The sequence below is a fragment of the Haliaeetus albicilla genome, chromosome 17 (assembly GCF_947461875.1).
Source record: "Haliaeetus albicilla chromosome 17, bHalAlb1.1, whole genome shotgun sequence".
Classification (NCBI taxonomy): Eukaryota; Metazoa; Chordata; class Aves; order Accipitriformes; family Accipitridae; genus Haliaeetus; species Haliaeetus albicilla.
In genome coordinates this window covers 17,032,535-17,043,979 of record NC_091499.1, presented here as the reverse complement: position 1 = coordinate 17,043,979, position 11,445 = coordinate 17,032,535, and the positions used below count along the sequence as shown (strand labels likewise).

Below are 11,445 nucleotides of genomic sequence, written 5' to 3'. Positions count from 1 at the left end.
CCCCGGCCCCGGCTGCGGCCCGGGCTGCCGACGCACGCTGCCCAGATCACGGAGGTGTCGGGAGAACCTTCGGCCGCGGCCTCGTCCCCGGCCCGAGCGGGACGATGGCACGAAATGAAACGAAACTGAGCAAAACAAAATGAAGCAGCATCGAACAAAACAAAGTAAAGCAGAATTGAACAAAACAAAGCAAAACAAAATTGAACAAAGCAAGCCAAAATAAAACCGAGTGAATAAAATTGAATAAAATAATCTAAAAATAAAGCAAAATTGAATGAAATAAAATAAGTAAAACAAGAAAACGAAAAAATACTTAAAAACGGAAGAAAATTTGAAAGTGACGATAGTCAACCAGCTCCTGTGACGAGAGGGCTGTGGCGGCGCAGCGCCCGGCTGACAGATCGGAAGCCGCCGCCGAGCGCGGTGGCCCCGCGCCGATCCCCGCCGCGCTCCCGCTGGGCCCCGCAGAGCCGCCCAGAGCGGGGGCAGCGGCAGCGCGGCCGGCGGCGCTGGGGAGGGTCCCGCCGGGCCGGTGCGCACCCCGGGCGGGGGACCGGCGCTCGGCCCCTGCCCCCGCACACGCACCCGCCGGACTCCGCGCTGGAGCGCTCGAGGGACGTCGCAGGGATGGGGCCCCAAAACTGGAATCTGGTAGAACTTCTCCCTGCGTCCGCCCCCCCGTACTTTGTATTTCCCTGCAGCCCCTGCATAGCACGTGTTCGGGGGTTTTGTTGGTTTGGGTCTTTTTTTTTAAAGCAAAACATAATTTGTTCTGATGGTTTGGTGTTTTGTTTTGCTCTCGACTTCGGTTGGTTTTACTCCGGCTTATCGTTGCTTCTTAACTCAAGAATACACTAATTTCTAGATATACAGACCGTTAATTGACAGGAATTGACTGCCCGGAGTACCTTTTTTTTTTTGTAAAGGTAGCCCGAGCAGGACGATTCGATGGGACACTTCTATAAAACCCAGAAACTCCAGTGACATGGAAATAATTCCCGGATCACAGGTTTATTATCCCACCCTTCGCGCGACCTCATAGCGTGCATGACGCGTCTCTCCCCGGCAGCAGCTCCGTGGCGGGTGTCTTCCTTTGGGAAGGCGACAGATAAATATTGAAATAAAGAACTGGCCGGCTAAATTCCGGGTCCCGCTGCCGGTGCTGTAAAGGACCAGAGGACTTTCGACTCCACCGGCAGAAGGAGAAGATCCCGCTCTCCGCAGCAGAGTCCTTTTCCATTTACTTTCATGACAGAAACACAACTTGCGTCCTGGGATAAAAGCGAGTCGAGTAAGAGGGTATTTAGTGCACCAGCCCAGACAAAAAAACAATGCTAAATCCTACAGCTTTTGAATCTAAATCAAACCTTTAAAGGAATTCCAAGCCTGGCATTTGAATTCCCCTTTCCTATTACTGTCAAGCGCGTTTAGCCTTAAGTGGGCAAACGGAGGATCGGGTTTGTATCCGACCTTCTTTCAGCTTTGTAGCTGAGATTCTTTCAGATGCTGGAAGTAATTTGTTTGTATTTTACATTGCGTCACCTACAGCCTGGACTGAAATGGGGCCCGACCCTGGAAACTCACAGCCTTCTAACTCTCCGCATCTGTGGAAGAGACCTACCATCTGCTCCAGAGTTGTGACCCACGCAAAATCCAAAAGCGGGGCTCCCTCCTGTCTCCTCCGCCTGCCCGAGTGCCACCTCCCCACGGAAAGCACCAGCTCGGAGCCGAGCGGGGAGACCCGCACAGCCGGCGGGTCGCTATCGGCAGCGTTGCATCGTTTCGCGTGGTGACCTGGAGGATTTTCCAGGGGAAACAGATATTTTTCTGACAGTCTTTTTTTAAGTTGAATGCATTTCAGCTTTTTCGTACCAACAGTATAAGGAGATTTTTTTTTCCCTCGGATAAAAGTAACAATGATTCTAAAGCAGAGTGTTTGCAAAGGGGGCAGATTTGACAGAGCACAAACAGATAAAGCAGACTAATCATGCCTGCGCTGGCCCCGTGGAAAAAAAAAAATGTTTTCCAAAAGTCGTAGGCACAGGGAAGAACGGATTGGATTTTGTTTGGAGTTTGCTGGTTTGTTGTGCCAAGTGAGAGAAGGAAAACGCTCAGACGAAATATTCAGGGGCAAATTCTTTACGGCTTGACCCAAAGATGCTGAATACAGCGGGATCTGGGCCGAGCTCCCGATCATCAGAAGCTTTATGGAGAATTCCTGCTGACAGCACTTCAGTGAACAACTAGACAAACACTAGTTTGTCAGTAACTTTATTTTTTTTTTTTTAAAAATCGCATGACAAACTGGAACCAAGACCAAAATACTGTATCCACTGTACATCATTCATTAGAAAACAAACATACACCACATTTGTATTCTACCAAACAGAGAGTGTATTTCCTTTAAAAGTATATAGTGCGTGCTTTTAGATTCATGCTTTTCAATATTTATTTTACATTTGTTACTCAAATATTATCTGTTATAAATAATTGCAACTTGATCAAATGGTGCACCTGTTATCCTGTGCGAACCTCTTCAGTGCTGCAAGTGTGGCTCTTTGCCGCCTTTTTTTTTTTTTTCCTCTCTTTCTTTCCAAAAAGCTGTTGGTATTGCTTTATTAGGACCCGAGAAAGCACATCTGAGGTGCCAAATAAAGTGTACAGATGCCAGAGGCGCTTGCAGACCCGGGACTGCTGCTGAGCCCCACGGCTCGGACCGCTGGAACAAGTGACGGGAGAGCACATAGAAAAAAATCGTTTCCAAAAGGCACAATTTCCTCGACACAAAGGTACAATAAAAATATATGGCCACTGCAATACGGGCGCCTACGGGGAAGCGGTGCCTCTCCGCTGGGATCCCGGGCCCGCCAGGGTTTCGCCCCCCTTGGTGTCCCCGTCCCCCCCCCCCACCTTCTCCCGGCCCCGCGGCGGGAACCCCGGGGACGCCGGCGACGATCGCGCGGTCCCGGCCGCCGGGTGGGTGCCTGCCAGCCGGCTCTCCCCCGCGACACGGGCTCCCGTGGGACGGCCCCGGGAGGCCGGAAGCTCAGAGTAAGGGGGGGGGGGGGGCTGCATCGCGCCCCCCGCCGCCGCGGCCGCCTCCTGCATCACTGCTCGCGGTTCCTGCTGCCGCTCTCCGGGTCGCTCTGGTCGTCGGTGAAGCAGACGTCCACGTCGCTCTCGTTGTCAGTCTTTTGCTCCTGCTCGGGGTGCGCGTAGCCAGAGTCACTCTTGTCCTCGGCCGCCTTGCCGAGGCTCTGCCCCGGGTGCCGGGACTTGACGTGCCGCTCCAGGTCGCGGCGCCGCACCAGCACCTTGCCGCAGTACTCGCAGCGGTAGGGCGTGTTGCCCTCGGCGTGCAGGCGGATGTGCTTGTTGAGGTTGCTGGGGTCCCCGAAGGGCCGCAGGCAGACCTTGCACTTGAGCGGCTTGTAGCCGGTGTGAGTCCGCATGTGGATCTTCAGCCCGTACTTGCGGGAGTAGAGCTTCCCGCAGTAGAGGCAGAGGTGCCCGGTCTTGGGCTTCCCGCCGGCCGCCGCCGCCGCCCCCGCCGGCAGCGCCTCCAGCCGCCCGCGGCCCTTCTCGGCCGCCAGCTCGGAGAGCTGCTGCGTGTGCATGGCGATCTCCCGGTCGATGCCGGCCAGCGAGCCCAGCTCGGCGGGGTGCAGCCCGGCCGCCGGCCCCCCGAAGTACGACACCGACTCGGGGTACTTGAGGAGGCCGCCGAGGTGCAGCTTCAGCGGGTAGTAGGGCGCGGCGCCGTAGAGCAGCTCCCCGTTGTAGACGGTGAGCGGCATCACCGGCAGCCCGCACTCCCCCGCGTACGCCTTCAGCCCCTCGAAGGGCGGCAGCGCGAAGCGCTCCAGCGCGCCGCCGGGCAGCGGCGGGTAGCGGCTAGCGGGCGGCAGGGCGGCGGCGGGCAGCCCCCGCTCCACCTGCCGGAAGGCCGAGGCCTCCTCCAGGGGCGAGAGCAGCGGGAAGGCGCGCAGCCCGCCGCCGCACGCCAGCCCCGCCGCCGCCGCCGCCGCCGCAGCCGCCGCCGCCGCCGCCGCCGCCGCCGCCGCCGGGGGGGCGGCCTCGCCCGGCAGCGCCCCGCACTTGGGCGGCGCCTCGGCGGCGGCGCGCCCCGCCTTCAGCCCCCCCAGCAGCTTGGAGAAGCCGAGGGCGGCGGCGGCGCCCCGCGCCTCCTCCCGCAGCGGCCCGGCGGGGCGGAAGGCCGAGCGCGCCCCGGGGCAGAGCGCCAGCCCGTTGCCGCCCGCCGGCCCCAGCAGCGGGCCCGGCCCGCGGGCGGCCCCCACGCTCATGTCCAGGGCGCGCTCCTGCTCCTCCTTGCCCGCCGGCCGCTTGGGCAGCGCCGGCTTGGCGAGCGGCGGGGAGGCGGCGGCGGCGGCGGCGGCGGCGGCGGCGGCGGCGGCCTCCCGCTTGACGGCCTCCCGCGGGCCGCAGGCGGGGGGCGGGTGGCCGCGCAGCGCGGCGGCCGGCGGCTCCTTGGGCGGGAGGCCGAAGGCGGCGGCGGCGGGCCGGCCGTGGTCGTGGTGGAGGAAGGGCCGGCCGTGGCTCAGCGCGCAGTGGAAGTGGACGTGGGCCTTGAGGCTGTTGGGGTACTTGAAGGTCCTCCAGCAGTACCAGCAGATGTACCGCTCCTCCCCTGCGGAGGCAAGCGGAGGGGCCCGTCAGCAGCGGCGGCCGCGCGTCCCCGCGCCGCCTCCCCGCGCCCCCGCCGCCCCGGCCCGCCCCCGCCGTGCCGCGGTGCCGTGCGGTGCGGTGCGGTGCGGCGCGGTGCGCGGTCGGGGCTGCGCTGCCGCGGACGGGGCGCCGGGGGGGAGCAGCTGCCGCCGCGAGTCGTCTGTCGGGGGGCCCATCTGTTGGCGTTTGCAGGGGAGGTAGCGTATGTCAGGGAGTCGGCTGCACCGAACAAAGGCCAATCTAATGATCGTGAGCCCCTCATTACGCGGCGAGACAATATCCGATATGTATGGGCCATATGTAATCGTTCCCTTTCAGAGGACAATGCCCTTTGTGCCCCGTCCCCTAAACATTTCGGCTTCTCTCAAGCGGAACAGACCTCGGTGGCCGCGGCGCCGGAGACTGCCCGGCACCGCAGAGGCACAGCCTTCGCTTTCCCCCTCCTGGCCCTGCTTGCCAGGAGGAGCATCTCCCCAGCCCCGACGGTGAAACGCTGCCTCTGCGGGCAATCTGTCTGTCTGGGTATCTTTTTCTTTATCCTGTTTTCTTTTCCCTTTTCTTTGCCTTTTCCTTTTTCTCTTTCTTTCTCTTACTTTCTCTTCCTTCCTTCCTTCCTTCTTTCCTTCCTTCCTTTTCTTTCCTTTCTTTCTCTTCCCGCCCTTTCCCTTTCCCCTTTCCTTTTCTCTTTCCCTTTCTCCTCTGTTTCTTCCATCTCTTTTGCTGTCCGTACGTTTCCACCTCTCTCTCTCCCGTTCCTCCCGGTCACTACAACACACCGACAAGACGTTTCAGAAGCCCCCGGAGTTCCCCCGAGCGGCTGCCCACCCTGCCCGTCCCCAGCCGATCCTCACTCCCGGGTTAATGCACCGAAACGCCGAAGGCGAGGCCAAGTGCCACACGGAAACCAGAGGCCGCTCCAGGCCTGGGGCCAGCTCCTCACTTTCCGGGGGGTCCCTTGGGGGGCGATAGGGGGTGAGGTGGGGCACAAGCGAGCGGCGATGCGCTCCGCGGCAGCCGGGGCACCCGGGGAGGGGGCGCGGGTCACGGAGGCGGACACGCTGGCCGCGACCAGCCTCCCGGGGGGGCTTTTGAGGCAGCATTTGGGCCGGGGATCAGCCGGGTGCGGGTGGAACACGAAGGCTTCGCTCTCTCGCGTGCGAGGATCCAGCGCTGTCGCCTGCGTCTCGTCGCCTGTGTCCTCGCCGTGGTGCGCAGCCCTCCCTCGCTCGCCGTGGAGCGGCGGTCCGCGGGCTGTGCAGCGATATGATGTCGTCGGACGAGGTTTTTCGCCCCGTCGAGGAGGGAGGGAGGCGGGAGGGTGTCTGCCCGGGCGCGGAGTGGGGGGGAACCGCGGCCGCAGTCCCACCGACTTGCGTTGGAAAACGGGTGAAGGAGCGGTACGGGCCGAGGGGCGTGCGGCCACCCGCCCCGCGGGCTCCCTCCTCCTGCCTTCGGTTGCCTTTGCGGGTCTCTCCAGCGGGGCGGTTTGGCCCTCGTCGTCCTCAGCAAAAGCGTGGCGGGACCGGCGGGACCGGCCGCCTCCCGAGCGCCACCGAGCCCTGCCCGGCGCTTTCCCCAGCTCAGCTCCAGTCCGGCAACCATCGCTCGGGGATAAAAAAGGGGGGAAAAAGGAAAAAAAAAAAAAAGAGACTAAAACCATCCCTTTCTCATCACGGTAAACCCAAATAAATGGGGTCAAAGACAGATTTCCAAAGTTTTGTTTTGTTTTGTTTTGTTTTTAAAAAAAAAAGCTCTCTGGATTTCTTCCGCTCTGATTGTTTGTTGATTTTTTTTTCCAGCGTACTATCCTTAAAAGAAGAGCGCTTCGGCATTTTGATACACTTCTTCTGAGTCCGTATTAATTAGTCTGGAAAGCGTGGGGCCGGAGACGCAGCAGATCCGCAGGGTCAGCCTGCAACTAAGCCTCGCTTCGTTGGGACGAGGAAGATGCCACACGCTGGGTGCCTCTCGCAGACCCGAGCTCCTTTCTTGCCCTTCTTTCCCCTGACCGGCACTGGCACCCGTCGACAGACAAGGGCTGCTGGGTCTGAGGGGCAGAACCCAGCACCGTGTCCTCCTTCCTGCGGCCGAAACTTCGCCAGAGCCCGGGCTTTTGGAGGGGGTGACCCTCCGGAGACCCAGTCCCTCACTGCCCTTGGGGGGGGGGGACAGAGACGTGACCAAGAGTTTCCTTTCCGGGGACAGTTTCAGCACTGGGAGGGATTTGGGCTCCTGCGCCATCGCACGAGTCGGATGGGACGTGAGCAGCCAGCGCCCGGCGTTTCGGCAAGCATCCCTCCGGGCCGGATCCTGATCACCCTGCGGAGTAGCCAGCCTTGAGGGGTGGGGAAGGCTCAGCCCCTCCCCGGATCGTGCCCTTGCTGCCTTCTCAGGGACAGCGTCGGGCTGAAGGGTCTTCTGCCTAGGGCGGGAGCGGGTGGGCTGCCCTCGCCGCCGGCGGAGCGGGCTTAGCCCGAGGGGAGCGAGTGCCCGCGGGTCCCACCGAGCCGCCGCCGCCCCGGGGAGCGCCGGGACCCGGCCGGGACCGGCGGGAGGGTGGGCCCGCCGCCGGAGCAGCCCGACGGGTGAACGCTGAGGGGTTTCGTCTTCTTTTCCCCTGTTTAAGGTGCTGCCACCTTATCATTTTTCTTAACATCGGTGTAACTCCAGCTGAGAATCAGCTTGCAGATTGAAACGAGCGGTCCCAGGCGGGTGTCTTCCCCTTCCTCGGATGTCCTTATCTGAGTGGAATTTGACGCCGACTTAATTTTTTACCTAATGCATCCTAATTTACAGGGACTGCCCAGTACCCGTTTTGACCTGACTACGTGAATCTGCCCACAAGACAGCCTGAAGAGAGGCTCTGAAGCCCTGACCGAGGAACACCCAAGGTGACAACGGTATTTCGAAAACCTACGAAGCCACATGGCTGTCTCGCATAACCGCACTAGCGTTGTTTCAATAGAAATCCCATTTGCCTATCAAAAGATCATTAAATTGTGCCGATGACGGAACGACTCGAGGCACGGGGGCCTTTCCATACGCTACCGACTTAATAGATCACCCTTTAAATATAAGCAGATGGAGTCTTAGTTTAAAGGGTGGCAGGTTAAAAGTCACTGCAGCTGTGCGGGCATTAATTTTTCTGAGGGCGCGGATTTGAAGGGCCCACGTTTGCCTGCGGCAGTCTGAGCTCCCGGCAAAGGTGTCAGTTAAAGAGGGTTTGGTTTGTTGCATTTAATTAGGTTGCTCTGAAACGAATGCCCGCGTCTGTACCTTTCTCGTCGTGCGTCGGGGTGGCCGTGACGGGGATGTCAAACCACTGCGCCAAGGGGTTGGAGTACCAGACGGTGAGCTCCTCTCCCGGCTGGACATCTCGCAGCGCCCGGTAGAAAATCTGGGAGGGGGAGAAAGGAAACTTCTTCAGGAGGCTTGAGAGGGGAGGCAGGTGGCGGAGAGCGGTGCCAGGCCGGCCCGGAGCCGCGAGTGGGGTACCTGTCCTCCTGGCAGATCCGCAACAGCCTCCAGTGTTTGCTCTTGGGAGTTTCGGGCAGCCCGGATTAACCCTATCCACTCCAGAGCTGAGCTCCCGGCTTCATCCACTAACTCCCCTCTCACCATCCGCACCTGGAAGACAGGCGGCACCGCTGTCACCTCCACGCGAGACGAAGCAGAAAGAAAGCAAAAAGCTTACCCGCCCCCCCCAGCCCCCCCCCGCCTGCCTGCCCACTCTGCCGTGCCTGCTCTCCCACACCGGGCCGGTGTCTCGCAGCGGCGAGAGCATCCCGTTTTGCCGCCTGTTTGACTCTTCCATCCTCACCCGCCGTTGGGTAGGACCTTCCTCGACTCGCAGGTGCCTCGGGAGAGCTGCGGCTGGCCTGGAGGGGGCTGCTGCTCTGCGGGGGTAAGGATGGAAGAGCCCGGGCCCGGCGGGGACCTGCAGCCTTGCGAGGGGAAATGGGATTTTTTTTCCTTTGGGCCGCACTGGCCCAAACGCACCTTGTTCGGTCGCAGCTGCTACGTTCAGCTTAACGCTGTATTAAATGTCCAGGTAAGACGTTATTTTTTTGGAAGGGTCTGTGCAGCCTCTGAATCGGTGCAAAACAATTGCCACACACACGACTTGTCGGAAGACGGGGAGGGGGAAAGGGGAGAGGATTCCGCTTAGCTACAAAGTCTCTGTAGCCCCATACTTCATAATCTGCTTGCCCATACAAAGAGAAAATGAAGTGCCCGTTCCCTGAATGACCGTGCAATAAAAGTCATCGGAACAAAGCGGTCTAAAGCGAGAAACCAAGGGAGCCAGATGAGAAATAAATTTGAGTGGGCTGGCAGAGCGTTTAAAAACAATTAAAGGGCATTAAAAATCCGAGCGGAACGCGTGAGCCGCGGCTGCCCGGGGGGTGGAAGGAGGCCTCTCCTCCGCAGCCCCCTGAAGAGCCCGATGGACGGGGCGAACACCCTTCACCGCCTCCTCGCTCCCTCCCAGCTCGGACACCGACTGACCCCGGAGCCGGCAGCCGGCTGGCCGTCACCCCCTCCCGCTCCGGCCGTGGGGGCTGGTTTGCGGCTCCGGGGGTAGGAGCCGGCCCGAGGCTTGGCGAGGAGGCCGAGCTGCGCTGGGCTGCCCCGACACCTGCGACCCGCACCCCGCCGCCGCCCCCGGGGGACCCCCGGCCCGCTCGCCCCGCGCTCCCCTCCGGCCCCAGCCAGCGGATCCGCGGCCGAGGAGAGGGACGGGGGAGGCACGAACCCGAGCCGAAGGCAGAAATAAATCGGTGCGTCTGCCTCTCGCCCCCCTCCTTGCCCGGACAAAACCGGGGGGGCCGTGAAAGCCGCGTGCCCCCGCCTCGCCGGGGCTCCAGGGTCGAGGAGCCAGCCGTGGCACGTCCTGGCCCTGCCGGGGAAGGGGCAATGCCCGAGTGAGCGGAGCCCCGCGGGGCGAGGGTCGGGCGGCGGGACTAGCGCCCTCCGGCACCGGGCACCGGGCACCGGGCACCGGGCGGCGGCGGCGCTTTCGGCACGTCTGTGTTCAAGGCGGGGGCGCGTCCGCTCCTCCGGGAGAGCCCCCGGGTCCCCCGGCCGGGCTAGCGGGGCCCCGGCGCCGGGGAGGAGGGGGAGAGGGCACGGGCGGGCCGGCTTTGCTGGCAAAGCCGCGAGGAGACATCTCGGGACGCTCTGGAAACGCTTCCCTTCCCTTTCCTGGCTCGCTCTAAGAAGGGAGGATGGAGGCGAGAGGGGAGGGAAGAGCAGCCTCTTCTCCCGAGCCGGCTTCCCCCGCGTCAACGAAAAAGCAAGGTCCAGCGGTGCAGGAGAGACGGTAGGAAAATACCTTTTTTTTGGGTCCTGGCTCCCTGCGGTCTGAGAGGTACTTGCCCAGTTTGAAGATGCCCGGCACAGGACCCAGGCGCAGCCCCGCCGGGATGCAGCTCTCCGCGCTCACGCTGATGGCCGGAGCCCTGCTGCTTTGCATCGCTGCCTCTGGGTGTGAGCGCTCGGGAACCCCAACTACTTAAGGGGGCCGGAGTGACAGCGGCGGGAGGACGAGCACAGGCGTATCTCCGCCCGCAGAGTGACGCGGCGGTGTGTGGACGCCGGCTTTTCAACGGGAGCAGGAGGGGTACCCCTTGGCAGGGGGATGCTCTGGGGCGCAGAGTTTGGTGAGAGAGTTTGGCTCCTCGAGCAGCTGCGGAGTCCCATCCAAGAGGGTCACATGGAGCCTTTCCCTAACCCTCCTGCATAATCAGGCGGAGTGAATGGCTGGCAGACAATGGGCCAGGCGACCTTCCCATTCCTAAAAATCCAATTTGTCAAGGGCAAAGAAAAGGCGCTGGTGAATCAAAGGTCTGGAGGGACCATTAATCCTCAGCATGGGGTATTGTCCCCGAGACAGTTACGATATTTTAAGTGACAAATCCACTGTATAATTTCTCCATAAATTTTACTTCCTTTTATTGTTCCTCGACAAACCAGTTTTGGAAAATAAGTGACTATTTTAAGTCTACTTGGCTGAGCCTTTTGAGGTTTAATATACTTCAAAGATTTTTAATTCTCTTCCCTTGGCTTTATTGTAAAGGAGATTAAACAAAGAGATGGGGAATGTTTTGAGGACTTGTTAACTTCTATTGATTCCCGGCGTGTGCCATACAGAAATTGGGCAGGTACTTGATGGGAAAACACCAGAAAATACCTACACTTTTTTTTTTTTTTTTTTTTAAAGAACGACCATATTACCATTTCAGTGGGTTGGTTTCAGGCCAGTAATCTGTTCAGAAGAGCTTTGATCCTTAAGGAGGATGAATAGCGCAAAATATGAGCCGCCGTAGCCCCTGTAAAACACAACCCGCTGCATCTGCGAGCGCTAGGGAAGCTGTGTCTGTAGATCGTGCGATTAAGAAATAGAGACAGGAGGAAATAGAGACATACAGCCACCAGGAAACAGAGAGGCACGGCCAGCAGATAACACAGATCTCTAGCGAACAGCGTGCAGCTGGATTCCTCGTTTAATACATCCACAGGTTCCTCTCCCGCACGCAAAATCGCTTGCACCGAGGCCGCTTTCGGAGGTGGAACCTACAAAAAGCCACTGTAAATAAAGCCAGAACGAAGCGATTGGGACAGACTGCGTCTATGTCCCTCCTCTTCGCATAAATATTTTAATTAAGATACAACGAGGCGCTAGGATTATGTCGGCTTATAAATCGCGCTGGGTAAATGTCCCAAGATTTTTCCAGGAGGTGAAAAGGAAAGGTGTGCGAC

The 11,445-nt window shown here is 60.0% G+C and overlaps 1 protein-coding gene across 2 annotated transcripts; it reads right to left on the bottom strand.

The window, feature by feature from the left end:
* Positions 1-2,941: 2,941 nt before the first annotated feature.
* Positions 2,942-10,450, bottom strand: PRDM13 (PR/SET domain 13). Of its 2 annotated transcripts, none has more exons than XM_069804936.1 (4): positions 10,019-10,450; positions 8,182-8,313; positions 7,963-8,107; positions 2,942-4,648 (listed from the first exon to the last, which is right to left on the bottom strand). In XM_069804936.1, exons 1-4 carry the CDS (start codon positions 10,157-10,159, stop codon positions 3,108-3,110), a joined length of 1,959 nt encoding a protein of 652 aa, XP_069661037.1. In that variant the 5' UTR covers positions 10,160-10,450; the 3' UTR covers positions 2,942-3,107. The 2 variants fall into 2 exon arrangements, with proteins under 2 accessions (XP_069661037.1, XP_069661038.1); XM_069804937.1 differs by having other exon boundaries at positions 7,963-8,083; positions 10,019-10,446.
* Positions 10,451-11,445: the final 995 nt, after the last annotated feature.

Excerpts from the sequence above, each read along its gene's own strand:
- PRDM13 (XM_069804936.1), bottom strand. The coding sequence starts at position 10,159 with ATGCAAAGCAGCAGGGCTCCGGCCATCAGCGTGAGCGCGGAGAGCTGC. Across the intron at positions 8,108-8,181 it reads CGGATCTGCCAGGAGGACAG|AAGTTTCCTTTCTCCCCCTC; the intron begins GTACCCCACTCG and ends AGCCTCCTGAAG. Across the intron at positions 4,649-7,962 it reads CCCGACGCACGACGAGAAAG|GGGAGGAGCGGTACATCTGC; the intron begins GTACAGACGCGG and ends TTGCCTCCGCAG.